This window comes from Didymella exigua (assembly GCF_010094145.1).
Source record: "Didymella exigua CBS 183.55 unplaced genomic scaffold M421scaffold_3, whole genome shotgun sequence".
NCBI lineage: Eukaryota > Fungi > Ascomycota > Dothideomycetes > Pleosporales > Didymellaceae > Didymella > Didymella exigua.
Window position 1 is genome coordinate 236984 of NW_022984777.1, and position 27761 is coordinate 264744.

A 27761-nucleotide genomic window follows, 5' to 3' on the forward strand; every position below is an offset into this window, starting at 1 on the left:
GACAATCGAGACAATCGAGACAACCGGGACAATCGAGACAACCGGGACAATCGAGACAACCGGGACAACCGACCGCGCGTCCAACGCCACTGTTTGCTGCGACTCCACAAGCGGGTACCACTATTGCGACTTTGGCAATCCTACTTGGACATTGCCGCATCACCGCCGTCACCAGTCAACGAACTTGTCTACTTTGATTGTATATACGTTCGCTAGGATATAGTCCGGACTTTGGAAGCAAACCATTCGGTTATCGATATCCCATCAAAGCATAGGTTCACGATTGTTTGAGTGTACTGACAGGCCGTTTTTTGCTTTCACCTTGTCCTGTCAGCGCATTTTTCAAGGAAACATTTCTTCGGAGCGCCGAGCGCCTGGACTTGCTTCAACCCGTACCGGCACAGAGTGGATACGACGCGAACTACTGTCGAACACTGGAGCACATCAAGACAATAACAAGACAGCACATTCAAAGCCGCTTTGTTACGATTCCACAATACCAGCTCCACTCCCGCCTTCACTCCACTTCTCCGTCTAAACACGCTCCACATTTCGCCGCCCACGCCCATCGCCTTCGTCTCCACCACCACCTCAACCCACTCAACCTCCTCCTCGGGCGCAGTCATGGCATCCTCATCAAGCCCTCCCGCAGTCTCAGAGCTGACCTACACGCCTCTCCCGCCCTCTTCCCCTCCCCAGCCACCCACCGGAAGCGCAAACATTTCCCGCAGGGAATACATCTACATCCTCCCACACCCACTTCCAGCACACGCGCCCGTCCCGTACACCCCCGGCCTGCCCTCGACAAACCCCCTCAACCTCCCACCAACCCCCTTCGAACCAACAAGCTCCCTCGTCCTCACCTCCCCCCGCGCCTCGTTCGTCGACCTGCGCTACCTCAAGCCGCTCCACGCCGCGGAAACACCGCTTCCCAACGCCGGCGAGACGGCGCGGCTAGACTGGGGCTTCGCGGGCGCCGCGTCGTCTGTGCTGGCGCCGTCGCCGCACCCCGTGTTCGGCGCGTATGCGCGCGCGAACTGGGAGCACTGGGTGGACTCGCGCGTCCCCATCGGCCAGTCGGTTGCGGGCGATGAGGGCGATGTGTATAGGCTGGGAGGGGGGTTCTGGCTGGAGCATGGGAGCAAGTTTCATCCGCTTCTGGATCGGGTTGCTACGTATGAGGAGCTGTGGCGCGATGTTGAAGTGCGGTCTACGTCTACATCCCCGTCTTCATCTACGTCTACGTCCTCAGCTGGCAGAGACGCGCAAACGGAGGACAAGGTCTGTATGCTTCTCCGGTGCGACGACGAGGCGGCGCGCGTCCGCGGCGTAGTGATACGGGTTGGTCGGTTCTGCCAGGGGATTGTGATGCAGGGCGACGCGTGCACGACGGAGCGGTGGGAGTTTGAGTCCAGCGAGGACGGCGAGACCAGCGAGGACGGCGAGACGGCAGACACCGCGGCGCAGAGCGCGAAGCACAGCACCAGGCAAAACGGCTGGAAGCGCACGGCGCGCACCGGCGACGCTTTCCTGCCCTGCGCTGTCACGTTCAGAACACAGACTGTGCGGCTGGGCGGCAGGCTCGCGTACGGCGACCTGGAGTGGGTGGTCGAGGAGATGTGGGTGTGGCATTGATCTAGGGGATGTTGCAGTTGCATTGTGCGTAGAGCGATTGATGGAGGAGAGAAGTGGATTGAGGACTTGAGCATCACCGAGCCTTCATGGCCTTGGTGGCACAGTGACCCGACAGGAGACGAGAAACGGAGCGTACATCTAGCAGTCGTGCGCACACCACAGCACCAAACCACACTCTGAGCTATCTCGCTCCATGCAACAGCGCACAAACGCGTCTCCCTCCCCCAGGCCAAAGAGCAAGCAAGCAGGCACTCAGCAAACTGCGTGGCACACAAGGCGTTGCTTAAAGGAAACGTGTGAGAATGAGAAGCACGATTCGCACCTCCACTCCACCGTTGAAATACCGATGCATCGCGTTCCCTCAGAGGACAGTGTAAGAGACGGTCGTGGAATGGCGGTGCCACGCCCTCACGCCTACACAAGCCACCTGAGCGTGACAATCAACGGCTGGGGACGGGGAGAGTACTTTACATCCGCGAGCCTATGTGCAAGGCATGCAGACACTATGTCTGCTGTGCGACGTTGATGGGCTGGGTCATCGAGACGCTTACGTGAGCCCGGGCCTCGCGAGCACGCATGCCGCTCGATGTGTGGTATATGGTGTTGGTAGCGGGCTGGAGCTGGAGCTCGAGCGCTGCTTGTGGTAGGCTAGACTGGATTGAACAGCGAACAGCGAACAGCGAAGTGCGGCAACAGATCACGTGCGCTGAGCTACAAGGCAAGCGGACTTTGCTTCTCGTCTGTCTTTGGTGTGCTGACGGTTCCTTGCTTCGTCTTTGTTTGCGGATATACCTAGCACTCGTCTTCGTCCTCGCTCTTCTCTTCTCCGCTCCGCGTCCGCTGCTCGACAGCCCCATTCATCCCTGACTCACACACCTATGGCGTCGCTAACACAGTCCATCCTCGCGGTCGAACTGCAGCCTTGCCCGCCCCAGCGCGAACATGAGCGTGTTGATCCGCATGCCCGGATCAGCCTTGTTGTTCGCAAGCTACCTTACGTCAGTGAACGGCACCTGCTCGCTCGCGGGACGTGAACTTACAAGCATATCTACAGCCCACGTGCCCTCGGGCGTAGGCAGGATCTCGAGGCGGATGGGGAACCCCGCCGTGTACTGGTTGAAGTAGTTGAACGCATATGTCGCTGCGACGAGGTCTGCGCTTCCTCTCATGCACGACTGCAGAGTGCGATTAGTGTGTGTGCTCAGACGACGAGGGCTTCTGGGTAGCTTACTCCTGCGGCATAGTACAGGAATGTTGCCGTGTAGAGCGGCAGCACGTCTGGACTCTCGTCCTGAGCGATCTTCTGCGCGAACTCATCGACAGCGCGGCGGTATTTGGCGTTCGCGCGCGCATCGTAGCGAGTGTAGGCTGACAGGTACTGTGCTCGTGTCTCCGCTGACAGCTTCGTGTTCATGCATGCGTCTGCAGCGCCACAGCACATGCGCACGTCTGCGACCAGATCGTCGCCCTAGACGCTGTGTCAGCAGCGATTCCAAGGATGATGGCTATTGTCCAGGACTCACGTTCTCGGCCATCTGTCGAGACTGACGGAAAAGTTCTGACAGTGTTCGACCGAACAAAGGCGTCACGCCGAGGCCTTTCAAGCTCGCGCTGGCGAAGGTCTTGTAGTTCCCCCACAGCCGGTTGATGCGGTTGTCCAGACGCTCTTCGAAAGGATTCGCCACGAACTGACGAGAGGGACGTAGGCTCGTCAGGCCGGACAGCATCCGCATGTCAGCGAGCTCAGCCGGCGAAAACGAAGCAGCAAGAGCCGCAAAATCAGATCCAACGGGACTCAGTTCGAGCTGTCCCATGCTGCCTGGATACTCGACCATCTCCTGGCCCATCCCATACTCGGTCCAACTCACCGTCTCCCAACCATAGTCACCCGACGAAGGAGGAGAATCCTTGAAAGCCATGGGGTCCGAGGCCCATTGGTCCGAGGACGCTGAGCCGTGGCGATCCCCGCCAGAATATATGCTGGGTACGTATTGAAACTGCAGCCCATCTTGCACGCTCGGTATCGACCACGGGATGGAGAGCTCAGAAGAAGCCGATCTGGAAGTCCGCGACGAGGATGACTCTTCAATCTTGAAATCAGCGACTTGTTCATAATCTGGGAACGAGCCCGTCGCCAAGAGCTCATGTTGTGTGGTACTAGGCGCAGCAACGACTGTTCGCTCGCTGTGCGCAGCGCGCCGACGAACAGCGGGTTTCTGAGTCCGCTGGGTCTGGGTATACTGTGCACGGTTTGAGGCGCGGCCAGCATCGCAATCATGCTTGAATTTTGCGCATCGTACGCATTGCTGCGAGGCGTTTGGTCGCTCACACTGGACGGCAGTAAGTAACCGCTACCTCTCTAAACGACGCGCGACATGTGGGAGTAGCACCTTCTGTCTGTCCTGACGGCAGCGGCCGCACTTGACAAAAGAGCTGAGCTTGCGCGTCCTGAGGACGGTGGTCGACATGTGTTTCTTCAGAACTTGGCGGGCGCTGTTCGCCTTGTGTGTTGACTTGGGGCTGATAAATAGGGCTGTAGGTGATGATAGGGTCAACCGGGCCTCCGCTTTCTTGCCGGCAGTCAGGCGCCCGCGTTTGTCTGGACCTGTCCAGCGACCTGTTCTGGAGGCGCGAAAAGCAATGGCTAGCTGCAGATGCGGACCAGGGTGTGGACGTCGGTCAGATCAACAAGAGGTGTCGCCTCCTGTTCTTCTATCGTGGCTCGTGTCTTGCGCGTGTCATATTGCCATCAAGGCATGCAGCTGAACCTAACGCCCATCGCGAGCATGATTACAGTTCGAAAGCCAAAGAGTCAGTACATCCAGACGAGTCATCTGCGCGGGATCCATGGAGGTCCTCAGCTCGGGGTGCATCCGGATCTAGAACACGCTAAGGACCGCACATCTCCCGAGCCCGCACCAGATTGTCGCGAGATCCGGAGACTCCCTTGCACAGACCACATCTACTCCGTCCGTATCACCGACAGCCCCTGCAACTGTATTCGCAGTCCCCAAAGATTCAAAGAGCCTTTTGGAACTTCTGTAATGGAAAACTGATAAGATGTCATGGGCACGCGACCCCTTCACAGAACAACAGTTCAACACGCTGAACATCATAGCCCTAGTCAATTTTCGCAGTGCTCCTCTCGCGCCAAGAGGAAACAAATTGCTAGGCCCTGCCCGCCGAACTACAGCTGGCTCTTGTCCACCTTGTCCCTCGCCAGGTTCTTATGCGCATCTGTAGATCGTGTCCGCCCATGTGAGACGTTGTACGCTCCAAGCGTTGCGAGTCGACTCACGTTGTCGGTCCCTATTCTGTACCGGATACAAAGATTGTGTGTACAAGCCCTTCAAACCTATCGTGCCTACCATTTGTCCAGTGCACCTCCATCTTCCTCAATAGCCCTCCAGATTGCAGGGCAAGGGTGACTGAGCAGCACCCGGCCCGCCGACTCTAGATAGAGGCTCTACACACCGTTAGCTCTGAGTTCACAGTGCAGTGCGTTAGCTTACCGTCTCGGCGCCATGGTCCTCCTTAAATCCTTCTCTTTCTCTGTCTCCTCCGTGATAGGCAGAACACCCTGCTCCTTCAGCCCCGTCAAAAACTCCTTACCATACTTATACCCCACTTCGTATATCTCCTCGAACTTCGCGAAGTCGAGTGTGCCATACGGATCGATCGGCGGCCGCATGTACCTGCAACCTGGCGTAGTCTTTGCACGCTCCAGCGCGTCAATACTGGAAACGTAGGCAAGACGCGACTGAATCTCGGATAAAGTGGGCGGATTGGGGAATGCAGAGAAGGGGTTCCAGCGATTGAACGTGGCCCAGAAACCTGACAGGGAATCTCCAAATGACTGTGGGGTGTCGTCATCCAAACTACCGACGTCGACGGCGAAGATCACGTCTGCGCCGAGGCTCTTCATGTGTGCGACGGTCAAGTTGTCGATGTAGCCACCGTCGAGAAGCATGCTTCCATTGTCGCAGAGCGGTGGAAGTAAGCCAGCGAGTGACATGGAGGCGCGCACATAGCGCCAGACGTAGCCTGAGGTGTGGATCTCAGAGCGCGATTTGCTAATGTTTGTTGTGTTGCAGTAGAATTCGAGCCAGGAGTCCTCCATCTGGGAGTTACCGAAGGTCTTGAAAATGCCGCGGTTGAACTCGTGGCCGGTCGTGTAAGAAGCAGAAGGGTATGTTAGGTCGAGCGCGAACCGCCACATGCTGCCCATGCGGCCTGCGAACTTCTTTGCGCGTCCGTACATGGGAACGACATCTGCATCCCAGGCATACAATGCACCAATGAACGCACCAATACTGGTACCTCCAACGATATCGATGGGAATGCCTGCCTCTTCAAGTGCCCTGATAATACCGATCTGTGAAATACCTCGGGCACCTCCTCCGCCCAGCACAAGACCGACTGACTTGCCACACAGTCGTCGTGCGAGTCGGTGAAAGTCACCCTTGAACGGCGTCTCTGCGGAGTACAGCGGTGTTTGGCGCACTCTTCTCGACGTATACTTCTGGATCTCTGCTTGAATGACTTGTACACGCTGCTTCAACGCGTTTCCAAAACGGCGTCCTGCGTGATGAACAGGCTCTTGTGTAGCCCGGAACGACATTTGAATGTGGTGATGGCTTCCATTGACCCAGGGGCGATTACGCAACCACTTCCGCGTCAGTCCAGGAGGACAGTAGCGTTCCGAGTGGAGCATGACAAGCTCCTTCCGAGCTGTTGTTTTTGTCGTCAGAAGGAAGCGCTCATATTCACCGATGTTGGGTGAGAGCTCAGCGAGGCCAACTAGCAGGATGCAGTCTGCCTGGCTGATACATGTCTGCGTCCAAGGCGACTTGACGGGAGTGTCGGCCACGTAGAGTATCATCCCGTACTTCTCCTCAAGATCTGCCAGATACTGCGACAGCTTCAGCTTACCCATGCGATTGAAGGCGTGTCGCCCAAGGTGGTTGAGAATAGCGGCCTGATTCAACGACACTACACCTCGGGGGGTGCCGATCTGAGTGAGCGCGTTCATGAGACGACTGGCAAAATCGACAACCGGTATGCCAGCTGTGACAGGCAGTACGGCGATTGTTCGTAAGTTGACAGTGGAAGAGACATTGGTCCGTGTTGCTTTGGTACCCCGCTCTTTTGTTTGTTCATGCAACGGATCATCCATCAGTGACCGCATGCGAGACGCAATGATTTTCGAGATCTTGATCGTAATGCCGGGGTGCTCCAACGCAAGGCTGTTAAAGAGTGTCTTTGGAAATTTGGCGAGCTCGGTGTCACGAATGGCGTGTAGCGACCCAGGGCGTGCCGACTCTGTCAGCACCTCGAGCTCACCAACGCTATCGCCTTGGCCGTACTCCCCAATGACCTTCATCGTACCACTCTTTTCGGCATCTTGTATGGCTCGTAGACGTCCGTTGAGCACGATGTAGATTGCATCGCTATCCTCACCTTGATTATAGATAACCTGACCGGCGTTCACTTGAACCCACTCCAGTGCAAAGTCAATGTGTTGAATAAGGCGCGGCAGGAGTGTAGTCAGGCGCTTAGCCATCGTCAGTAGAACAACGGGATACCTCTCGACAATTCTCTCAATCGATGCTCGTGGCAGAAAGCCTACATATACATCGGTCTTTGCAGTAACATCGACGAATGACCTGTTAGAAGAGACGGTACCCAAATAGCCGGCCAATCCACCTGGTTTGGTCATGAATAGGCTCTTGCGCGGTTTCTTTTTCTTGTGCACACTTTCGGCGAGGTTACGTGTGGAGTTATTCGTCGACGTTCGCTTCAGCGGCGCGCCGAACAGCTCTTCCTGGCTGAGAGATGCTCCTGTGGGAGAGGTTCCCAGCACATTAGACTCCGAACTGTCATCTTCGATTGCCACACTGACATCGAGAAAGCCATCTACTACGTAATACAATCCAGGATTCCGCTCGCCCTGTTCGACTAGAACGGCATCCTTGGGGAAGTAGACAATCTCGACATCGTTGACTATCTCTTCGAGTAAATTTTGGTGATTGACACCACTGATGCTCGACAGGTTCGAGGCTGACACTACTGATTCTGTGTCACCGCCGTCGTACGGGTCCATCAAACCGAATGCATTGGTGAACACAGCCTTCTGGCGCTTGTTGTCGAATGACAGCATTCTGGGCGACTGCTCGACCGACACAGCTGGCTTGGGCATTGGGTTTTCTAGATCCGTCAAGCCAATCGCTTTGAACATGCAGTCGAGAACAGACTGTCTAAAGATGGTAGCTTCATCGATGGACTCTTGTCGCTGTATAGTCGGCCGTGCCAATGGCGAGGTGAATGGGTTGAAATTATCAGCATCAAGTGGGGTGCGAGCTTCTCGTCGGTTGTCATGTTGATATGGCTGGGAGAAGCTGTTGCCACGGCCTGATCGACCCGCTCCACGAGCCATCTGGGTATTGGTCAAGAGGTCGCCCGCACTGATGCGGTCGTTACGAAAAGATGGTTCCAGTGAATTCTTCTTAGCTTCGATCTGGCTGTTCACTTCCATGGACGTTCCTCGTGCCGCCGCAACACGGGCTTGCGCAGCTGTGCCACGCCTGAGCGACGTACTTGATCGACGGCGACGTCCGGCGCCCGGATTGTGTAGGGCGATCCCTTGCATACCCTCGTCGACACCGAGGCGGTCTGTCTCCTTCGCAAACTTCTCCTTTAGCCTCTCCAAAGGTGCATCACGAAGGAAGCCAGGGAGATCATACGTCGTATACTTGTTCATCAGTTTCTCCGTACGAAGGACCTCTTTGGTCAAGCTGAGATACGCATGACTGGTTGCCAGAGTGACTCGCTGAAGACGTGTGAGAATGACTTGAACGATATGCGCTGTTGATTTAGGGTATACACGTGTCAATCGGTGGAAAGCCGTTGCGGGTATGATGGCAATTGTTGTATCCACGACTGCTCGAGCGACGATATCTGGGTGCGCAGATTTGGGTTTTGATGATCTTGATGGTGATCGCCGGGGCTTGGTGTGTTTGACACGTTCGCCATGTTCGTCCAAATCAAGCGAAAGTGGCGGCACACTTGGTAAACGACCACCTGCTGTGGGACTTGCCAATGTAGAAGAAGCGCGTCGATGCCCCGTCTGTGTGCGAGGCAGATGCTGAGGGGTCTGTGGTCTGGAGTCATCCATTGTCGCAAAACTGCTGTTGCGGGATATCGACGGTCTCGGTCTTCCAGTGTGCGGTGTACTGGGCATGCTCGGTCCTGGCTCGTCTTCATCGTGACGAAGCTTGATATCTTCCGTGAACAATGACAAAATCGAAAACAACGAGGACATCGGCGCACCGTTCTTGACTTCCGTCAGTAACTGGTAACCTTGACTGTGACCCTGATGGTGCGATTCGTTCGAGGATGCCTCCTCGTCAGAATCGCTGTTCTCACGTTTTGACTTGACGAAGATCTGGACCAAACCATCCATGACCAGACAAAACCCTTTCTCTTCTTCCAGCAAGATAGTCTCGCCTGCGAAGAGTCGTCGAGTCTGCATCGTACGTGTCAACTCATGGAAGACGGGACGCTCTAAGTAACCGAACACCTTGATGGCACTCAAAAACTCGTCCATGTAATTCGAGAACGCTCTTTTGTTATCGCCCTCCTGACTTTCAGGGAAGACCTCGACCTGGGGTTCCTCACGTTGTGGTTCTGGTGGCAGTCTCGCGTACATGGTCAAGTAGCGATACCTAACAAAGTAGGTGACGGTAGAGACCACGAACACCAAGACAAAAACCCTGGTGCTTGTCAGTCGGGCGGACATATGTATTGGATGTGCAAAGCCACTTACAAAGAGCTGAAGTTCATCGTGAAAGTCAGAGTGGTAGAGAACAGTGTGAAGAGCCATGTGGGGAGGGTGTAAGACAGCCAAAAGAGGATGCTAGGAAGCACGCCCAATATGGACAGGATGACACGTCCTAGCAGACCGAACGTGGATCCTGAAGCAATCTGCACAGCTTCTGGAACAGCGCTTGGTGTTCGTAGAGCTCGTTCCGCGACTGCTGTGGAAGCGTCTACAAGAGACGTCACAGCCCCGGACGCTGCCATGATCACGATTGATGTGGGTGAGAGCCCTGGACGCACAAAAATCACTGAATGCAGCGCCTCCCAGATCTGCTGTAGTGGTGCAGGGCAACAGCACCCATGTTGTTGCAGTTTCCTGGCACGTTTGCTGTTGCTTGAATGTCCTTGGTGGCTTGTGACTGCCCCATTAAAAGTGGGTCGTCTTGGCGCGTTGCTTCCGTTGGAAGGAAGCTCGCGTTGCGCGCGCGAGCTTCCATCGAGAGCAACGCGCCGAAAGTCACACACCCATTGGCCCAAGATGCCACCCTTCAAAGATGATCAGATCATAGTATGACCGTCGCATTGTATGCGCTTCACTGCGTACCTGCTAACGTTGTGCTACAGGTCATCGCGCCGGGCTCAGAGACAACTCTGGCTCAGCTTGGCTTACCGGAGTCGTTCACCCCCGCACGTGTTCGTCTAAGATCGCGCATGTTTCCCGCGGAGAAAGAAGGAGAATTTGAGCCTTACAAGATAAGGAGGAAACAAGACAAGCCTGGCGCGAACGGCGAGGCACAAGGAGAAGCAAAACCCGCTGCAGAAGGTGAAGACGAGATCATATGGGAGGAAGATCGAGTTTCTGAGGAGGGTGCAATATGGCCCATTCAAGACGGAAAGATCACAGACTGGCCGTGTTTCTTCGCTCTCATCTCCCACGTCTACAATGCCCTCAATCCGCCCTTCCACACCACGATTCTCCTCGTTACACAACCCTCGTGGACTCCTCGAGAGCACGAGAAGCTCGCACAATTCTTCTTCGAGAAGTTCAAGACACCCGCGTTTGGTCTTATAGACGCAGCGCTTGCGACAACATGGGCCTATGGAGTACACACTGCAACGATTGTGGATGTTGGAAAGGGAAAGACGGATGTTACGGCTGTCAGCGAGTTCATTCCACACCTACAAGGCCGCATCGTGTCCCTGTCAGGCAGTGGCGGTGAGGCCTTCACTGAGGCGCTACACGACAAGCTAAAGTCGAAAGGCTTCAACAGAGACATGTGTGAGCAACTGAAGAAGTCCCCCATCTGCGAAATCTTGCCAGACGGGATACCACTTCCAGGAAGTGGAAAGACAGAAGGAGACGTGATTACAAACCCAGCATCGGCAGCATCTACGGGTGCCATCGGTTCTGGACCTGCAGCTGCTGCTACAATTGGCAATGCGCCACGAGGCCCTGGGCCAGATACGGAAGTTGGCGAGGAAGACGGGCCGGAGAACGAAGGCGTCCTTGATGTCGCCAGCATCGTTGCTGGCGGCAAGATGAACGAATATCTCGCCAAGAAGGAGAAGGAGAAGCAAGACAAATCGAACGCAAAGAAAAAGGGCGCACCGGTGCCCGAGGCCAATAGGCCTGTGAGGCTACCGAACTTCAAGCGAGAGAAGGCGACCTTCCTGTACGAGGATCACGCTCTCCTAGACGCGCTGAAGAACACAAACCTGGACACGCAAGGCATGGCAGACGCAAAGGCTGCATTGGACGAGGGCCCAAGCAAGAAGGCGCAAGAAGGTGAGCACGGAGACGGAGCTGAAGCCAACGGCGCCGGCGAAGTTACTTCTGCAACATCACGAGGTGCCATCAGACGAGAGATGGAGGTCGGCACAGAACGGTTCTTGGCAGGCAGCAATGGTACGATGGAGAAGATTGCAGACGCAATCCACCGCGCCATTTCTTCAGTCGATGAAGTCAACAAGCGCAGTGAGCTTTGGGACTCGCTGATCATTTGCGGTAACGGATCCAGGCTAAGAGGTTTGTGACACCGTTGTATCTTCTCAATACTTGCTAATGCGCCACAGGCTTCAAGGAGGCGCTTCTCCAAACACTGAACTCGAAATACCTCATCTCGCCTTCATCAGCCACGATCTTCACTTCAGAGATCCCTTCGAACATGTCCACACCCGCTGGCACAGGTGCCAATACGCCCCAACCGCAGCTAGGCCCTCACGGTAGCTCAGGAGTCAACCCTCTGTTGTTTGCAGCCACGACTGCTCAATCCCAGGGACTGATGCCCCATGGCGGCAACCCTCTGATGTCCAGTCTGTCGCACAATTCACACTCTTCTCACGGTCAGACGCCTACATCAATTAAGACGGTGAAGCCTCCAGAGTACTTCCCCGAGTGGAAGGATGTTGGTTTTGATGAGTCAGCGTTCCTTGGTGCACAGGTTGCAGCGAAGGTCATCTTTGTCGTCGACCAGGGCCAGAGCAAGGGTTACATGACCCGTCCTGACTACAACGATCAGGGCCCTCAAGGTATCCATGACTACAGTCTGTGAAACTGATCGGCATCATGTGGTTTTTGTGTCTCGCACATTGAGTAGTTGATCTTGTATACGTAGATTGGAGTTTGGAGGTCATGAATACCTAGCGTGGGATCAAAAGGGATCATTATGGCGCACGTTGCCGTCTTCCGAGAAAAGAGGAATGTTACGAATCAAGAGAAACAAAAAGCATGTGCAGGTTGAGGGCGCAGCACATTCTCAATCAAGCTATAACCACTCACGTGCTGTCATCATCTATTTCTTCTCCTGCACGTGGAGGTGGCCGAATCCTTCGGTGGCCTCCGAACGACGTAGGGCTTACTAGACTTAGCGAGGCCCTAGCCGCCTCTAGCTCCGCCAACCAAATCCCCACCATACCCATGCCGCGGTTGTCTAGCAGCATTGATAAGGACTGCGCAACCCTCAGCATATTGATGGCTGTTTGGCTTTATACACATTCTGTTAGCTGATGATTGCTCCTTGTTTTCCAATCACCTGGACATCTGTCACACGCAAGACACTGGTTTTATAAGTTCCACATACTGGGGTCTGAGTCTGACACAATACTCAACGTCGCTGCATCCGCATCAGCCTCATCTGTACACCTCATCAACATGTCAGCTTCTGCATCAATTTCAAAGACCATCTATCTTGGACCTTTCGTCCACAGTATTTCGCTCACAAAGCTCGATATCTGCGAAACTGGGGCTGTTGGGGTTGATGAGAACGGCATAATAGCCTTTGTAGAGAAAGAGCTGGACCTGGAAGCAGTGCAAGAGAAGCACTCATGGCAAGATGCTACGCCCATCCATCTGAGTGGGAACGCATTCCTCTTTCCTGGCTTCATCGACACTCACACTCACGCCCCTCAACATCCCAACAACGGGCTCTTTGGGAAGACGACGCTCCTGAATTGGTTGAAGACGTATACATTTCCCATGGAATTGTCGTTCAAGGATCTGAAGCACGCTGAAACAGTATATCGCAACTTTGTGTCCCGGACCCTCTCACACGGTACAACAACAGCGGCCTACTACGCCACTATCCACGTTCCCGCAACAAATTTGCTTGCTGATATCTGTCTCGCAAGGGGTCAAAGAGCGCTTATAGGACGAGTCTGCATGAACTCTGATCTCTCGCCCGAAGACTACCGCGATGCATCCGTATCGCAAAGCGTTGCAGACTCAAAAGCAAGCATCGACTATATCCGGTCCATCGACCCCAAGGGCTCTATCGTGCGCCCAGTTGTAACGCCCCGCTTCGCGCCCTCCTGCACAACCGAGTGTCTCACAGAGATCGGAAAACTAGCAAAAGACGAAGACGCCTTCATCCAAACCCACATCTCCGAGAACAAAAATGAGATCGAGCTCGTGAAAGAGCTCTTTCCCTCTAGCAAGAGCTACACCGACGTATATGACACACATAATCTTCTCACACCAAAGACTATTCTCGCGCACGCCATCCACCTAAGCATCGAAGAGCGCAAAACTATCCTCGCCCGTGGATCAAGCCTCTCGCACTGCCCCTGCAGCAACACCGCCATCACCTCGGGTTGCGCCCCGATAAGAGAGCTGCTTGACGAAGGCCACACTATTGGTCTCGGCACAGATGTGAGCGGCGGTTTCCACCCCAGCATTCTCGAAAACGTGCGTCACGCTATCTGGACGAGTCGACATCTCGCACTGCAATCCTCGCTCGGCGACAAGGCGAAACTCAGCACCGAAGAGGCGCTGTACCTCGCGACGCGCGGCGGTGCGGCTGTCGTTGGACTCTCGGAGAAAGTGGGCGGGTTTGATGTTGGTAAGGAATTCGACGCGCAGCTTATTGATCTTGGGAGCGTTGAGGCTGGAGGTAATAACGACGGGCACTTCGAGGCCGGGCCCGTGGACATTTTCGGACAAGAGAGCTGGCTGGAGAAGGTGGAGAAGTGGGTATATGCTGGTGATGATCGGAACACGACAGCGGTTTGGGTCAGCGGGAGGCTGGTGCATAAGACGAGGAGATATGTAGGTGCCCAGGCTAATGGGGTCGTGACATCGTAGGTAAAGAGGGTGTACAGGCAAATACCACTTCACTAGCAGAACGGAAACTTCCGAGTATCCCTCTGTCGATTGTAGATTTCTTGCGACTGCCTCGTCCCACCACATCTTCATCTGCTGTGGATGTGTTTCCTCGTGATCGTATTGGGGAATTCGGAGAGTTTCGAACTCAGTCTTGCTGTTAGAGAAAATATCGGTTGCTGCGAGTTCTTGCACGCTCACAAGAGGCAAATTTGTGGGCACATCCTCATGAACTGTAGTTGGGTCTTGTTCCCCGGCAGCATCAGAACTTGATCTGTCCTTCATAACTGGTGAACGGTTATTTGTAACGTAGGTGGTCTCCGTGTCGAACGCTTGTGCCGCTGTTCTTTTTAATGACACTGTATCTCCTTGCTTCATTGGCGATTCGCGTTGCGCTGAATTTTCAAACTCAATGGGCTTCAATCTCGCAATCAACCCGTTCGAGTTCTCATATTCTAATATGCGCTTGCGTTCTAAGTGGAGACGGATGAATGCTTTTGTTCGTCTTTCACCATAAAGCAGCGGCATGTGCAGGTCAAACATCCCGAACAAGGAGTAGGCTGCGTCTTCTTCGCGGGTAGTCTCCCGATCAGTAGCCCAAGACAGGCGCTCGTCGACATCGTATTGCAGCAAGTATGCGTAGCTTCCTTGGAGAATGTCGGGGGGTATTTTCGTGACCTTTTGGATATCTAGACATAGCGACGCCTTGTCTCCCAGTTTTATTCCCTCTCTGGAGTAGAACTCAACCGCCTTTGGGGCCAGGAGCTCTTGGAGAGTCCAGCCCCGGGTGAATCAGCGGCTGTTCGAGAATGATTCTCTCCATGAGGGTTGAAAGGTTGGACCAGGTTCGCTTATATTACTGCTCTTGGTGTCGCTTGATACATCGGAAAGGTAAGCATAACACCTCTTCGACCTTTGGTACCATCGAAACATGGAGTTGATGGCTTCCTGAAGCTCTGTGCTGCTCGCTTCATCAATGCAGCAGGTATCCACCCAGAAGTACCGCAAGCCATCTTTAACGGCTTGCTTGGTAGTGAAATGCAGCTTCCTGTATCCAGATTTTGCCTTGCCTCTGCCTTTCACTATCTCCTTAAATATAACCTCTTCATGTGTGGCTATCCAGGTGTGCAAGAGGATCGCATATGGTGGTATTTTCTTCCCAAAGAACTCTGACAAGGTGAGATCCCCGTTGGTGTCTTGCTGTAAGAGATACATGGACACTAACGTGCAGAATTATGCATGAGAGAGAAGGAGTGGAACACTCGAGGCTGACAAGTGGGGTTTGTTGGTGGTCAGTGCCAACTTGGACATCATCTCACATTTTGGCCCCCAAATGATGGCTGGTGTCAGGTAGCCGAGGAATTGCTGGCCGAAGCGAGGTGCAGGCGCGTAATGAAATTTCTGAGAGTGATTCGCTGGCCGTGACGCGTATCGTGGCAATCCCGAGCCCGTATTGTTGCTTGCGAAACATTATACTCAAAGCAAGATTACAGTGGACGTTGTAGGTCTACAGCAAGTGTGCACCTCTGCATAGTATAGTGTAACCTCGTGGCTCAGATCACGTGATATCCTATTGTATATCCCAGGACAGGTTCTTCCCGTATAGCCTCGAGTCTAGCTACATGATGTCTAAGAAGAGATGAATAAGGTTAGAAATGTTGACAGAAAACTTGCACATTCTACACGATCTCACCTGTGGAATGCTTCGTGCGGTTATGCTCCTTGGTATATTGAATTGGCAGGTATCCGTGTCTACAACTGTACTCCATTCGATTCATGGTTTATCGCAGTTGCACCTGGACTCAAACGAAATGATTACAGAAGATCAGAGAGGAAGACCGCTGCAAGAGCGACAGCGGAGATCGCTAGACTGGTTGAGACTTTGACGGACAATATCAGCTAGCAATTACAGACAAAAAATTGATGGAATTTACACATGTCGCGCGGAGCGAAAACAACACGACGAGGAAAGTACTCTCAATAGGATACAGGGTGGTCCAACTAGTTGATTGCTCGAATGTTAGACCCCAATGGCTATACCCCCAGCCCCAAATCCCGACCATATGATGGTTCACCTCCAACCATGAAATAGAACATTGCTAACCATGTTACTCTGAGGTCTGTCACTTCTTGCTGTAAATGTGACAAGCGCTCAGAACCTCAGGAGGCACTTGTTGGCACAATTGCGTCCTTGTCCCTTTGGACCTGCGATGCTATTCGCAGCACAATTCCTTGTGCTGACAAGGACAAGCTAACAGCTAGTTGCAAGGCCTAATGGGCGTCGCGGCTCTTCCAGCGCTTGTGTTACTCCTATTATCAGCCTCTCAGCGGTTGTAGCCTCCGCGAGATATACCCTAACATTCACCATGTTCGCTCCTTCCAGCTGTACTCTGCATCATGCCCTAAGGCTTGTATGTCACGGTCCTCGAGACCTTCTTTGAGATATTCCAACAACAAAGTATCCCTACCAGACTACTAGATATCCTTGAGAGCCACCTTATCATCCTTTGCACAACGTATCCTTAACAGCTACAATCTAATTCCTCACGCGCACGTTGCAATGTCTGGTTATATTACAAGCAAAAGCGTGTCCAGAGGTCGTACGTGGATATGCTTGACAACGCTCCGCATCTGTTCCTGCCGTTCATTCTTCTGGCTACACCCAAGGCCCGCGAGAATTTCAAAGCAAGCGAATTTTACGGCATATAAACGGGCGGTGAACGCATTAAACTCTGTCAAAGCGTGAAGCTGAAGTTTAAGGAGATTGCAGACAGCAATGGTCTAAAAGAGTCTATATTACGAGAGGTTGATTATAATCTTATTCCCTCCATCTGCTAGACCTGTTACAACAGCAGAAAGTGGTGGCTATAAGTACCATCTCACAGACATTCAGAACGTTCGTATGGTGTTGGGCGATCGGATTCTCGATTCCCTATCAGGAGAGTCTCGACATGAGACAAATTGCGTAGGAACATTTGTGCCGCGGAACAACTTCCAAGATGCCATCATCTACTTCCGTGTCGGATAAGCACGCGAGCTTGCGGGAATCATGTTTCTAGCCCCGGAACAGTGGAACAGCACAGATGTCGTAGCTAGCAATCGTAAGTTGCATGGCGGAGCTGGCATTCGCGCAGCGAACTGACGTAATTAGCTGATCTTATCTGTTTAAGCGACGACCCCATATTTGCTCTTGCCTCATTGTTCCATGTTTGAATCTGTGACGCAATTAAAAAAAAGCTAACTACGGTCGTGGGAAAGAGAGTGGTCGTCCCAAGAAGTCACAGACTGTGTCACCCTAGAGATGCATCTAGGGGAAGCTGGATGCGGTGTTCTCAAACTTCGCATTGGATTTACTCGTGGCATTGCCATGGTAAAGGACTTATATGCTGTCCCTTGTTCCACCCTTGATATTCTTTTGTATACATATACTCCAACATTAGCTGGAAGGCTAATCTCTCTATCGCCTGTGGTAGACTATACATCCTCTCCACCCTTATCTTGAAAGGCGATGTTCTCGCATTCCAAGAAATAAATTTTTCTCTTATGATTTTTTGCGTATATATAGTCGATCGGCTACTTCTTGTGTTGAATAAAGAACTTAGATGACACCGAGAGGGATTTCCAGCGGTCACGCTGCAGGGTGTCAGAGAAGTCAACCATACTATGTGCAGCAAGCGTACCAAGTCCTGCTCCGAGGTTTTCGACTTCGATTCTGTGGATGCCATCCGTACTACGCGAATATCTACTTGGCAGCTGTTGTTGCGATGTGCAAGTTTATTCGAGCGGGCTAACAGTCCGTAGGACATGCGAGTTGTGATGCTTCTGCTGCTTGTGTTAGTATCGCGCAGTCCTAGACTCAGTGACCTGACTTTCTACCCAAAGTTGTTTGCACGTTTGCACTACGTCGATTTCGCTTGCCACCAAGGGTTGAGACTGCCGCCGAGTGCCTTGCGCCAGCAACAGATGTTCCTACCCTATGTACCACGTCACGAGCTATGAGGGGCAGACAACTGCCAATTCCAGACTTGGAGTTGCTCCATAAGGAACATCGTACTGACCTTTCAAACCAGCTGCGAGAATCTAGCTGATTACTGCCTAGGATTTTATGAACACTCACAGTCCCACATCGCAGTAAAAGGCGGCCACTTAGGAAATGATAGTTAACTTTGATCCCTGAGCGGACTACAGGCGTACAAAAATCAACTCACTCCCAATATTTGTGCGATGAGCGCAATGTCTAGGCCATAATAAGTCCATATTGTCAACAAAGCTGGTGCAACAAAGAAATTGTAATGAATTCACATGGGCAACTATGAAATCACATCCGTCAACAACAATACAGTGGAAGATTAACCGCACTCTGAGCTAAGCTCTTTAGGTTCTAGAGGAGCTTTTATGCATCTTTCCATAATGACTCTCTGGCGCTTTGAGTCCCTGGACGCAAGGGCAGATATTGTTAGGGGTTGTGCAAGGATACGTGGGGCATGTAGGGGAATCTTAGGTCATGTAGGGGAATTTTGGGGAACCATTGTGGGATTTGACGAAAGTGGCTTGTTACATCTAACATAAGCATTCGCGCAAGCACCACTACGGTAAGTAAATAGCTTGCATTAAAACAGCTAGACATATCTACACACCGATGTTAAGTGGCGTGAATGAACTTAAGTACAATACACACACTCTGGGCTGTACGCTCCTTGTGATCCTCTACTTAACGCTCCGTAGTCCTTCACCTAAATCTAACAATAGTGCCCTGAACGGCGCAGACAGCCCGATCGAAGTTGGTAATGCGGCTAGGTCTGAACTGCATATCAAAAGGAATGGTCACTTGTTGCAAGTTTGTACCAGCCACTGGGTTTGCGATGGCCAACTACGTCTCCTATGGGCCAATTGATTCAGGCTCGCCACTATCTGACTTTTCCAAACTTTCACAGGATACGGTGGAAGACCTGAGCTTGTATGAGGACTTGGTATGATGAATCAGACTTGGGATATTCAGTGCAGACAGCTGATATGAGCGATAGCTATCTGCAGCACCAGATGCCAGCCTTGGCAATGTGAACTTAAGCTCTAGCAAGGTACACTCAGTAGACACGTCCTTATCAGCAGAGAAGTCTTCGCCATCAGAATCCAAGGTCAGTCAAGAATGCTGTTCGAGATATTGCTGACACTTACTTCATAGTTATTGCAATGAAGGCTAGGATACTGGAGCTGGAGCGCGATAAAGCCTTGCAGGCTGGGAGAATCTCTGCGCTTGAGCAGGAGAACCGACTGATCAAGTGTACTCTAACAGATGTCGAAGAATGCTTCAATGTCCTGGGGCAGAGAATGCCTAAACGAAACAACGAGTTGAGGGATAAGCGCGATACTGAAAGAGAGGGCAGAGATGACAGGACAAGGGAGAACGTGGAGAGGATGCGTTTCTTGCAGCCAGGCTCTCGTGTGCAATTCGGTAGGCTATAGCAGGTGCTTATGATTGTATAGGTATAACCCAGTCTTTCTTGTTGATAACTATGCAAGTGCTGCACTTTGCAACCCCACTGGCCAGAAACGGAACACGTGCTTGGTACGCGCCCGGCTTACAGTAACTACGATTTACTTGAGCCTAGCAGCAGCGATTTGTTCTTCGTAACAACGTGTACACTAGATCTTAAAGTGTCTAATTGCGGAATGTGAGTTACAATGACGCCAAATGCCAAGCCTCTGCTGTGCCATATTCAGTGTACATAGTTGCGGAACCTAAGTTGCTCCGCGTCACTTTACCGGTACCGGTACGATTTGCGCCCTGACACTTCCAACGCACTATGGGGTTGGCTATAATTTGCACTGTTGAACAATAGCAGTTCCAGGTCGGTTCGCGTTGCCACGACCACCCCTGCCAACCGCCTTTGCTAGCAATATTGGCAAGCTTTCTCTAGAGCACGGCTATCTCCTCGTTTATTCGGCGTGAAGAGCATGGCTTACCTTGCACAGCCTTGATCCTCATTGGCACGATACCGCACGGTTATCATGTTCTCAGTTAGAACAATAAGTGCACATCCGCCTAGAATCGACGCTCGCGCTCTACGGTGCACGCGCCATATGGTCTGCTATCTTGCTAAGAGTGACAATATATTTTCATCCTTCTAACTCCTTGAGCTCATCCTGAGCTGCACGTAGAATCTCCCTCATATCAAAGTACAGTTGCTGGCTGGGGACCCTCCATCTTTCACCATTGGGAAACACCTTCCTACGAAGCCTATTCACACAAGGAATCAATGCTTGGTAGTACAACGCGAAATATCTCCGCCCTGTCTTGAGAAAGTCTCGTTCATCATCCACAACGCCCTTTTTTAAACCAGCTAGTTCTTCAGCGTCGAGATAGTTCCATTTGTCAAACCGCTGAACAACCCTCTCTTGCTGTCCATCGTAATGAATGCAGGTCCAAAAGAGCACCCAAAAGAATAATTCGAGGTCGTGCATGAAGGAGTGCTGTTCGTCGTCGAAAGGCACTCCAATTGCCATGAAAGCGCGCGTGCCAGTTTCCACGCGCTCCAGAAGTTTCCACACGATCCTCTCGTGTCGCGTTGGAGCATGCCCGCCTGTGTATATAAGGACTCATACCCATTGATACATTGCTCAAATGCCACGAGCAGACGACGTTGTGAGCTCGCGCTGAAAATAGGTTTCCCGTAGTCACGGACGATGACACGGCGATGAATGCGGTTCGCAGTGGCAGGTTTTGTGGGAGAGCTTAAGCAAGTGCGTTTGCTAGACGGATTTGTGCAGCTTGATGATCGCTTCTGCCCAGCGAGGCTTCTGCTTCCATCTCTGCGTGAAACTCGACGTTCAGTCGTGCTCAGCGGCGACATGGGCTTCCTAGGCGCATAGTTCTCTACTTTCGTTATGTCTAGACCTTTGCGTACCCTACGAATGTCGTTGTCTCGATCATTAAAGCGGACCGTCTCGTGATGGAAGTACCTTGCAACGTTCACCACATTCTTGTCGGCCGCCCAGCGTAGCAGTTCACCCTCTTCCTCCCGCTCTGGATACTGCCACGAGTCTTTGACTACGAGCTGAGTATTGTACTCGTCGTCACGGTGGACTCTCCAGCAGGTCGTTGCTTGACCAGCGACACATGCCACGCGCTTTATTAGCTTGTCGATGACGAGGCGCTCGATGCAATTATCCCGCTCGATCTCGATGTACCGCTTGTCCCCAACTGTAAGGATAGTCGGATCGAAGCCTAGCTGCTCATTGTTCATCCAAAGAAAATCAATCACTGCAGACACAAACTGCAGTCCATCCTGGTTGACGCTGAACTGCTCCGAGGCGACAAAGCTAATATCCAGCTTGCGGTTGGCAGTCGACCTCTGCAGGGGTTGATGAGGTCGTGTCACAACTCGTCGTCGAAGATTAGAGCCCGCATGACGCTCTTCCGCAAAGTCCAAGAGTTGTCCAGTGAGCTGTGCAACCCAGCTTAACACATACCGCTCCTTCCCTGCTTCAGGCCAACCTTGCCAACCACTATCTTCTTGTTAAAGCGGAGTATCCCCTTCCTTGCACTTGCGTGAACGGCCAAGAGACAACAAGGCTTCCCATTCGCTCAGCCCTATTTAAGCAACGTACCGGCGGATTAGTAGTTAGGTGGGTAACCACTAGAGAACACCCATTGTTGTATGTTTTTCGCCTTTCTTTTGCTCTCCTGAATGGAGTAAGTCAAGCTGTACCAGCAACCGTTCTTCCTTTTGCAAGCTGCTTGATGCCAGTGTGGCTATTGTAGAGGATGACACCATCGGTTTTGAAGATCTTGTGGTACTTCAGAGATGTTGGTCAACTGTACCCCAGCCCTAACGGTTGGCGAGCTGCTTGGGCTTCGAGGAAGATCCGCAAGCAATCTTTGCGATCCGAGCTGTGCGCAAGTGTCATGGATCCAGATACCTGTGCAGGGCAAGGCCGTTCAAGATGCGTGACTTTAGCGAGGATGGCCGGCTGCCGTCAGGTCAGAAGCTGTGATGAAAGAGACATGATGATCGTCTATCAGGAGACGGAGAACTACCATAAGCGATCTCCGACGGGCAATCGATCCCGCAACGCGTCGGGGTCCATGCATCTCCCTCGAACGCGAAAAGCTCGTGATGCTCGGGAAGAAAGTGGAGTCAAGTGAGCATCAAACATCAGGTAACAGATTGCACTTTCAGGCCTAATGCGATGCATAAAGTTGCCTGATTGGTATATTCGTTGTAGCTATGGCAGGCGAGCCGGTTCGGCGTTGTTCTCTGGAGTCAAGGCAGGCGACCGTTGGCTCGGCAAGGGTGCGAATCGTCTTATCGGTGCCCTCAGCGGCGCCGAATCAATCGAGAGCGGCGGATAATGACGGTTTACAGGCAATTTATGCAGATACAACTTAGCTGGGTTGACCGCTTGAGATTATCGTGGAAGGGTCTGACAAGATTTCTTTTTCTTCGTCTTTAACGTGTCTTTTGACGCACGCGACTGTCTTCTGTAGAACGTCCTCCGAGTTGCAACACAGCCACGACACGAGCAGTTGAGAGCCCCAAAAACTTTCGGCCAAGCTGTGGACTGCCCGAGTCAAGTTGCGACAGCCATTGTACGGCTCACCCTTCAAAACCTGCATGGTAATACAATTGACCTGCTTCCAGCTTCCTCGCCCGCGACTTCCATATTCCCAAGCCCCACATCGTAGTTTCCTAGTCCCCTCGGAGGAAGAAAGGTCACAATGCGCACAGCGTGCCTCAGGGCGGCAAGCTCTGCCACCAGGCTCGCTCGTTCTACACGCGTTGCCCAGGTCCCTCGTCCTACGCTCGCCAAATGCACACAGCGAGCATACGTCAGCTCTGGTCAGCAGTTCCGGGCTTTTCAGCAGGCCGCAGCTGTCCAGCCCGCTGAGGATGTCTTCGAGACGCCAAAGCAGAGCACCGACTCTGCAAAGCCCACAGACGCACTGGACACGTTTCCACGCAGACACATTGGCCCTTCTGCCGAGTCGGCAGAGGCTATGCTCAAGGCGCTCGACCCGCCCGTAGGCAGCTTGGACGAGTTTGTGCGCCAGGTCATTCCTGCAGAGATTCTCAACAACCGCGAACTCAGCGTTGGAAAGCTCTCGGACCGCCACGGTGCAGACTGGCAGGCAAACGGCGTGCCTGAGTCCGTCTTTCTTAAGAATGCAAAGCGAATCATGGGGCAGAACAGGCCGGGAAAGAGCTTGATCGGTCAGGGCTACTACAACACCAATGTTCCTGAGGTCATCAAGCGCAATGTGCTCGAGAACCCTCAATGGTACACCAGCTACACTCCGTACCAGCCTGAGATCAGTCAGGGTCGCCTGGAGTCGCTTCTTAACTTCCAGACCATGGTCACCGACCTGACCGGTCTCTCGATCGCCAACGCCTCACTCCTCGACGAGCCCACAGCCGCTGCTGAGGCCATGACTATGTCTCTTGGTTCGCTGCCAGGGCCGCGCCAGAAGCGTCCCAATAAGACCTTCCTTGTTTCTTCGACATGCCACCCTCAGACCATACAGGTCCTTCGCTCACGTGCTGAAGGATTCGGAATCAAGATCGAGGTCGCAGACGTACTGGCGGACAACAGCAAACGTGTGGAGGAGCTCGGACAAGACCTTGTCGGTGTTCTGGCACAATATCCTGATACCGATGGTGGTGTGAGCGATTACCGCGGTCTCGCAGAGAAGGTTCATAAGCAGGGTGCGCTTCTCAGCGTAGCTTCTGATCTCCTTGCCCTTACGCTGCTCACTCCCCCGGGAGAGTTCGGCGCAGACATTGCTTTTGGAAATGCCCAGCGTTTCGGTGTGCCTCTTGGGTTTGGTGGTCCTCACGCCGCATTTTTTGCGAGCGTTGACAAGCACAAGCGCAAGATCCCTGGACGTATCATCGGTCTCTCAAAGGACAGGCTGGGCAACCCAGCAGCGCGTCTTGCCCTGCAGACACGAGAGCAACATATCCGCCGTGAGAAGGCCACTAGCAACGTCTGCACCGCGCAAGCCCTGCTTGCTAACATGAGCGCCATGTACGCTGTCTACCATGGACCCAACGGTTTGACGCAGATCGCGAAGCAGGTCGTGGCAAAGACCAGGCTTGTACAGCAGGCACTCATCGATGCTGGATACAAGACTGGTACACGCGCGAAGCTTGACAATGCCCCAGCTGCATTCGACACTTTCGTAGTGGAGACAGGCAACAACACCGAGTTGCTGATCGCCGAGCTGGAACGCAACGAGATCCTTGTGCGTAAGGTGGACGACAAACACATCGGTCTGTCTTTCGATGAGACGACCACTTCTCAGACAATCTCTGCACTGCTCAAGGGCCTCACCAACGACAACGCCAAGGTCGACTTTTCTCAACATGTTGCAGTTGAGGCGCCAGAGGGATACAAGAGAACTTCTGAATTCTTGACACACCCCGTCTTCAACTCCCACCACTCTGAGACCGAGCTTTTGCGCTACATCAATCACCTGGCTTCCAAGGATTTGTCTCTTGTTCACTCAATGATCCCTCTTGGCTCCTGCACAATGAAACTGAACGCAACATCTGAGATGGCTCCGGTTTCTTGGGAGACCACGGGCAACCTGCACCCATTCCTGCCTCTTGAGCGCGCCAAGGGCTACCTTGAGATGATCAGTCAGCTCGAGAGCGATCTTGCTGATATCACTGGTTTTGATGCTGTTTCGCTGCAGCCCAACTCCGGTGCTCAAGGTGAGTTCGCTGGTCTTCGTGTCATTCGCAAGTACCTCGAACAGCAGCCTGGCAAAAAGCGCGATATCTGCTTGATTCCCGTTTCTGCTCACGGTACCAACCCCGCCAGTGCCGCCATGTGCGGTATGCGTGTTGTGCCTGTCAAGTGTGACACTGCTACCGGCAACCTCGATATTGCCGACCTTAGAGCTAAGTGCGAGAAGCACAAGGATGAGCTCGGCGCTTTCATGATCACCTATCCCTCAACCTTTGGTGTCTTCGAGCCTGCTGCAAAAGAAGCCTGCGATCTTATTCACCAGTACGGCGGTCAGGTCTACATGGACGGTGCCAACATGAATGCCCAGATCGGTCTTTGCTCACCTGGCGAGATCGGCGCTGATGTTTGCCATCTCAACCTTCACAAGACCTTCTGTATTCCTCACGGCGGTGGCGGACCGGGCGTCGGACCTATTGGTGTCAAGAGCCACCTTGCTCCTTTCCTGCCCGGTCACTTGAGAAACGAGACTGGTGGCGCGCAGGCTGTCTACCCCATCTCTGGTGCCCCTTGGGGCAGTGCCTCCATCTTGCCCATCTCATGGGCCTATATCAAGATGATGGGCGCTGTCGGTCTCACACAGGCCACAAAGATTACCCTACTCAACGCCAACTACATCATGTCTAAGCTCAAACCCCACTACCCCATCTTGTACACCAACGCTGAAGGCCGCTGCGCTCACGAGTTCATCCTCGATGTCCGTGGCTTCAAGGAGACTGCCAGTGTTGAGGCTATCGACGTTGCCAAGCGTCTTCAAGACTATGGCTTCCACGCCCCGACCATGAGCTGGCCCGTTGCCAATACGCTCATGATCGAACCTACTGAGTCCGAGAGCAAGGTCGAGCTCGATCGCTTTTGCGATGCTCTGATCTCCATCCGCAAGGAGATCAAGGATATCGAGGACGGCAAGCAGCCCAAGGGAGCCGGAAACAACCTGCTTACAAACGCTCCTCACAGCCAGCAAGATCTTATTGTTGGTAACTGGGATCGCTCGTACAGCAGGGAGGACGCTGCGTACCCATTGGCATATCTGAAGGAGAAGAAGTTCTGGCCCAGCGTCACCAGGCTCGATGATGGTGAGTTCACCGTACCCCAACGACCCACTTGTAAGCACATACTGACTTGGACTAGCCTACGGTGACACAAATCTCTTCTGCACATGCGCTCCTATGGAGCAGGATGGCGGCGACATTACCGGTGCTGCCGCACCCAACCCCACCTAAGCCACTCACTCTCAACACCGAGTGGCCCTTTTTTTGCTGCATTTACATTCAACACCAGCGTGGGAGTCCGGCGCCTCAACATATCCCTTCCTTCAACACAGCTGGTATCATTCAGGAGTTGCATTATCGGCGTTCGGGATGGTCAGAATCGAATCAGAGGATGTGGATTCGAGAGTGTGAGATGATTGTAGGACGAATTTCCACAGATCGCATCCATTCGAGAGAGCTTTGGATGTCTTCATTCCCTTGTGAAAATGTGCTCCACAATTCGTTACCACGCCGATCGTTTCACTGCAACTCATTGCGGCTGCGCCTGGCATAGTACATAGTATACGCGTGCGCACACATGGACTAGACGCCGTACTTTTGATGACGTCCAATACTCTATGATGCAGTGAAGCAGCAGCTGTCATAAGGTGAGGAGACGTACCGAGGTTGTTTACAGGGACGATTGCTGCGCTTAAGGGACTCGTGTGGCAAGACGACCATCAGGAACTTGATCGTCAACAATGGAGATTCACAGCCAGTCCTGGCCACAGCGTTGTGGCCAAAGATAATGTCTAGTCTCGCTCTGTCTCGCTCGCCCACTGCCCGGCATCCCGATGTTGGCAGAGGTTTAGATTGGTTGCACATATGTTGCTTCCAGACAGGGCCCTGGTCTCCCTTAAGGTGGGAGATCCATTGTCTGGATACCTGGGCTTTCAATTTGCCCTGGTTTGAGACCACCACGCAGCGACCAAAGAGCATGGTCCTCCAGCTTAACAATTGAGATAGCGTCCCATCTGGTTGGCCTACCCCATCAGTACCATCAAACACAGGAAGATCCTACGAAAATGTCTGTGACTGGTCATGAGGCAATTTCGAGCTGATTCTTTCGAGAAAACGTCTCCATCCAGTTTGTGCCTTCCTGGCAGTGGTATTTATTCATCTAGCGCTTCGTGGAATGTTGCGATCGAGTACAATTTGAGTTAGTGTCGAATGCCGACATGGATCAGATTGCACATGCAGGATCGACAATGATGACAATCTTAATGGTTCTGGTCACCGCGGAGCTGCTCTGCAGTGCCGAAAAGGTTCAACGAATGTCTGATCGTTGCTGACCAGGGGTCACTTACCTTCGTTGGTTGGCTGGCTGAGGCAGCGTGCACTGAATCGCCTGGGGTGCGACTAGGGCTGTCTTTAAATCTGTTTGGGCTTCAAGGAACAAAGAAGTCAATGTGGAAGTGCATTACCCAATTAGAGGGAACGCGCGTCGTTCCATCCGCGGAAGATCTGCCGCCGGCGTGCCACCGAAAGAGCCCGGTGATCTTCGCATGATTTCCGCTTGATCTGGATCCTTCCCCACGCAACACGGACCTCGACACCACGCCACAGGAGCCGATCAACCCTGCAAACCCAAACGCTGGAATCGCCGACACGCACTGCCTCATGTCGGACTAGCTGGCTGCGGACATTCTGATCTTCCAGGGATAAGGCTCCGGTGTGGCAGTCGTAGCCTCCAATGGGAAGATCAACAGCCCTACCACCCCAAGGGTGCATCATAGTAATGCCAGCGCCAATGCTATGTGCTTGTGTCTGCATTTCGTCATGATTGCGCAGTGGATGCCTTGGCCTTACGTTTACGACTCGCATCGGTGCAAAATAGCACTCAGAAAATCCCAACGATCAATCTGCGGCGAGATGCAATGGCGATATCGGATGCCTGCGAGGCACGAGCTCGCAAAACGCGTGAACAGCTG

The 27761-nt window shown here is 53.0% G+C and overlaps 10 protein-coding genes across 10 annotated transcripts in view; 6 read left to right on the top strand and 4 right to left on the bottom strand.

The window, feature by feature from the left end:
• Window positions 1-420, top strand: part of M421DRAFT_245345 (uncharacterized protein) — an 856-nt gene extending 436 nt beyond the window's left edge. Inside the window, exon 2 of the mRNA XM_033588545.1 lies at window positions 1-420. Coding sequence (XP_033452873.1) covers window positions 1-216 — 216 coding nt within the window. The 3' untranslated portion in view covers window positions 217-420.
• Window positions 421-624: 204 nt separating this feature from the next.
• M421DRAFT_53713 (uncharacterized protein) lies at window positions 625-1635 on the top strand (the record flags this gene model as incomplete). The annotated part of the gene is made up of 1 exon (XM_033595143.1): window positions 625-1635. The coding sequence occupies one exon, from the start codon at window positions 625-627 to the stop codon at window positions 1633-1635; it is 1011 nt and encodes a 336-aa protein (XP_033452874.1).
• Window positions 1636-2341: 706 nt separating this feature from the next.
• Window positions 2342-4513, bottom strand: M421DRAFT_245305 (uncharacterized protein). Its single transcript, XM_033588544.1, has 5 exons — window positions 4026-4513; window positions 3159-3965; window positions 2867-3103; window positions 2676-2810; window positions 2342-2624 (listed from the first exon to the last, which is right to left on the bottom strand). Exons 1-5 carry the CDS (start codon window positions 4101-4103, stop codon window positions 2523-2525), a joined length of 1359 nt encoding a protein of 452 aa, XP_033452875.1. The 5' UTR covers window positions 4104-4513; the 3' UTR covers window positions 2342-2522.
• A 147-nt stretch (window positions 4514-4660) lies between these two features.
• M421DRAFT_416245 (lysophospholipase NTE1) lies at window positions 4661-9845 on the bottom strand. The gene is made up of 3 exons (XM_033590991.1): window positions 9461-9845; window positions 5148-9407; window positions 4661-5101 (listed from the first exon to the last, which is right to left on the bottom strand). Exons 1-3 carry the CDS (start codon window positions 9715-9717, stop codon window positions 5089-5091), a joined length of 4530 nt encoding a protein of 1509 aa, XP_033452876.1. The 5' UTR covers window positions 9718-9845; the 3' UTR covers window positions 4661-5088.
• Window positions 9846-9959: 114 nt separating this feature from the next.
• On the top strand, window positions 9960-12228 carry M421DRAFT_416246 (actin-like ATPase domain-containing protein). Its single transcript, XM_033590992.1, has 3 exons — window positions 9960-10021; window positions 10078-11479; window positions 11527-12228. Exons 1-3 carry the CDS (start codon window positions 9992-9994, stop codon window positions 12003-12005), a joined length of 1911 nt encoding a protein of 636 aa, XP_033452877.1. The 5' UTR covers window positions 9960-9991; the 3' UTR covers window positions 12006-12228.
• A 158-nt stretch (window positions 12229-12386) lies between these two features.
• On the top strand, window positions 12387-14387 carry M421DRAFT_416247 (guanine deaminase). Its single transcript, XM_033590993.1, has one exon. The coding sequence runs from the start codon at window positions 12605-12607 to the stop codon at window positions 14030-14032; it is 1428 nt and encodes a 475-aa protein (XP_033452878.1). The 5' UTR covers window positions 12387-12604; the 3' UTR covers window positions 14033-14387.
• Window positions 14388-14437: 50 nt separating this feature from the next.
• On the bottom strand, window positions 14438-15328 carry M421DRAFT_245367 (uncharacterized protein). Its single transcript, XM_033588546.1, has one exon. The coding sequence runs from the start codon at window positions 15263-15265 to the stop codon at window positions 14843-14845; it is 423 nt and encodes a 140-aa protein (XP_033452879.1). The 5' UTR covers window positions 15266-15328; the 3' UTR covers window positions 14438-14842.
• Window positions 15329-18837: 3509 nt separating this feature from the next.
• Window positions 18838-19638, top strand: M421DRAFT_89006 (uncharacterized protein; the record flags this gene model as incomplete). The annotated part of the gene is made up of 4 exons (XM_033597726.1): window positions 18838-19020; window positions 19075-19185; window positions 19247-19502; window positions 19535-19638. The coding sequence occupies 4 exons, from the start codon at window positions 18838-18840 to the stop codon at window positions 19636-19638; spliced, it is 654 nt and encodes a 217-aa protein (XP_033452880.1).
• A 477-nt stretch (window positions 19639-20115) lies between these two features.
• Window positions 20116-21561, bottom strand: M421DRAFT_399019 (uncharacterized protein; the record flags this gene model as incomplete). Its single annotated transcript, XM_033590169.1, has 1 exon — window positions 20116-21561. A coding segment is annotated over one exon (1170 nt), but the record flags the coding sequence as incomplete, so codon positions are not given.
• Window positions 21562-22769: 1208 nt separating this feature from the next.
• Window positions 22770-26022, top strand: M421DRAFT_53660 (glycine dehydrogenase; the record flags this gene model as incomplete). Its single annotated transcript, XM_033595138.1, has 2 exons — window positions 22770-25875; window positions 25931-26022. 2 exons carry the CDS (start codon window positions 22770-22772, stop codon window positions 26020-26022), a joined length of 3198 nt encoding a protein of 1065 aa, XP_033452882.1.
• Window positions 26023-27761: the final 1739 nt, after the last annotated feature.

Coding starts and splice junctions, on each gene's coding strand:
- M421DRAFT_245305 (XM_033588544.1), bottom strand. CDS start 4,103: ATGTCGACCACCGTCCTCAGGACGCGCAAGCTCAGCTCTTTTGTCAAG. Junction 2,811..2,866: donor TCCTGTACTATGCCGCAGGA/GTAAGCTACCCA, acceptor CGCACTCTGCAG/TCGTGCATGAGAGGAAGCGC. Junction 2,625..2,675: donor CGTGGGCTGTAGATATGCTT/GTAAGTTCACGT, acceptor GACGTAAGGTAG/CTTGCGAACAACAAGGCTGA.
- M421DRAFT_416245 (XM_033590991.1), bottom strand. CDS start 9,717: ATGGCAGCGTCCGGGGCTGTGACGTCTCTTGTAGACGCTTCCACAGCA. Junction 9,408..9,460: donor ACGATGAACTTCAGCTCTTT/GTAAGTGGCTTT, acceptor GACAAGCACCAG/GGTTTTTGTCTTGGTGTTCG.
- M421DRAFT_245367 (XM_033588546.1), bottom strand. CDS start 15,265: ATGTATCTCTTACAGCAAGACACCAACGGGGATCTCACCTTGTCAGAG.
- M421DRAFT_416246 (XM_033590992.1), top strand. CDS start 9,992: ATGCCACCCTTCAAAGATGATCAGATCATA. Junction 10,022..10,077: donor TCAAAGATGATCAGATCATA/GTATGACCGTCG, acceptor GTTGTGCTACAG/GTCATCGCGCCGGGCTCAGA. Junction 11,480..11,526: donor TAACGGATCCAGGCTAAGAG/GTTTGTGACACC, acceptor AATGCGCCACAG/GCTTCAAGGAGGCGCTTCTC.
- M421DRAFT_416247 (XM_033590993.1), top strand. CDS start 12,605: ATGTCAGCTTCTGCATCAATTTCAAAGACCATCTATCTTGGACCTTTC.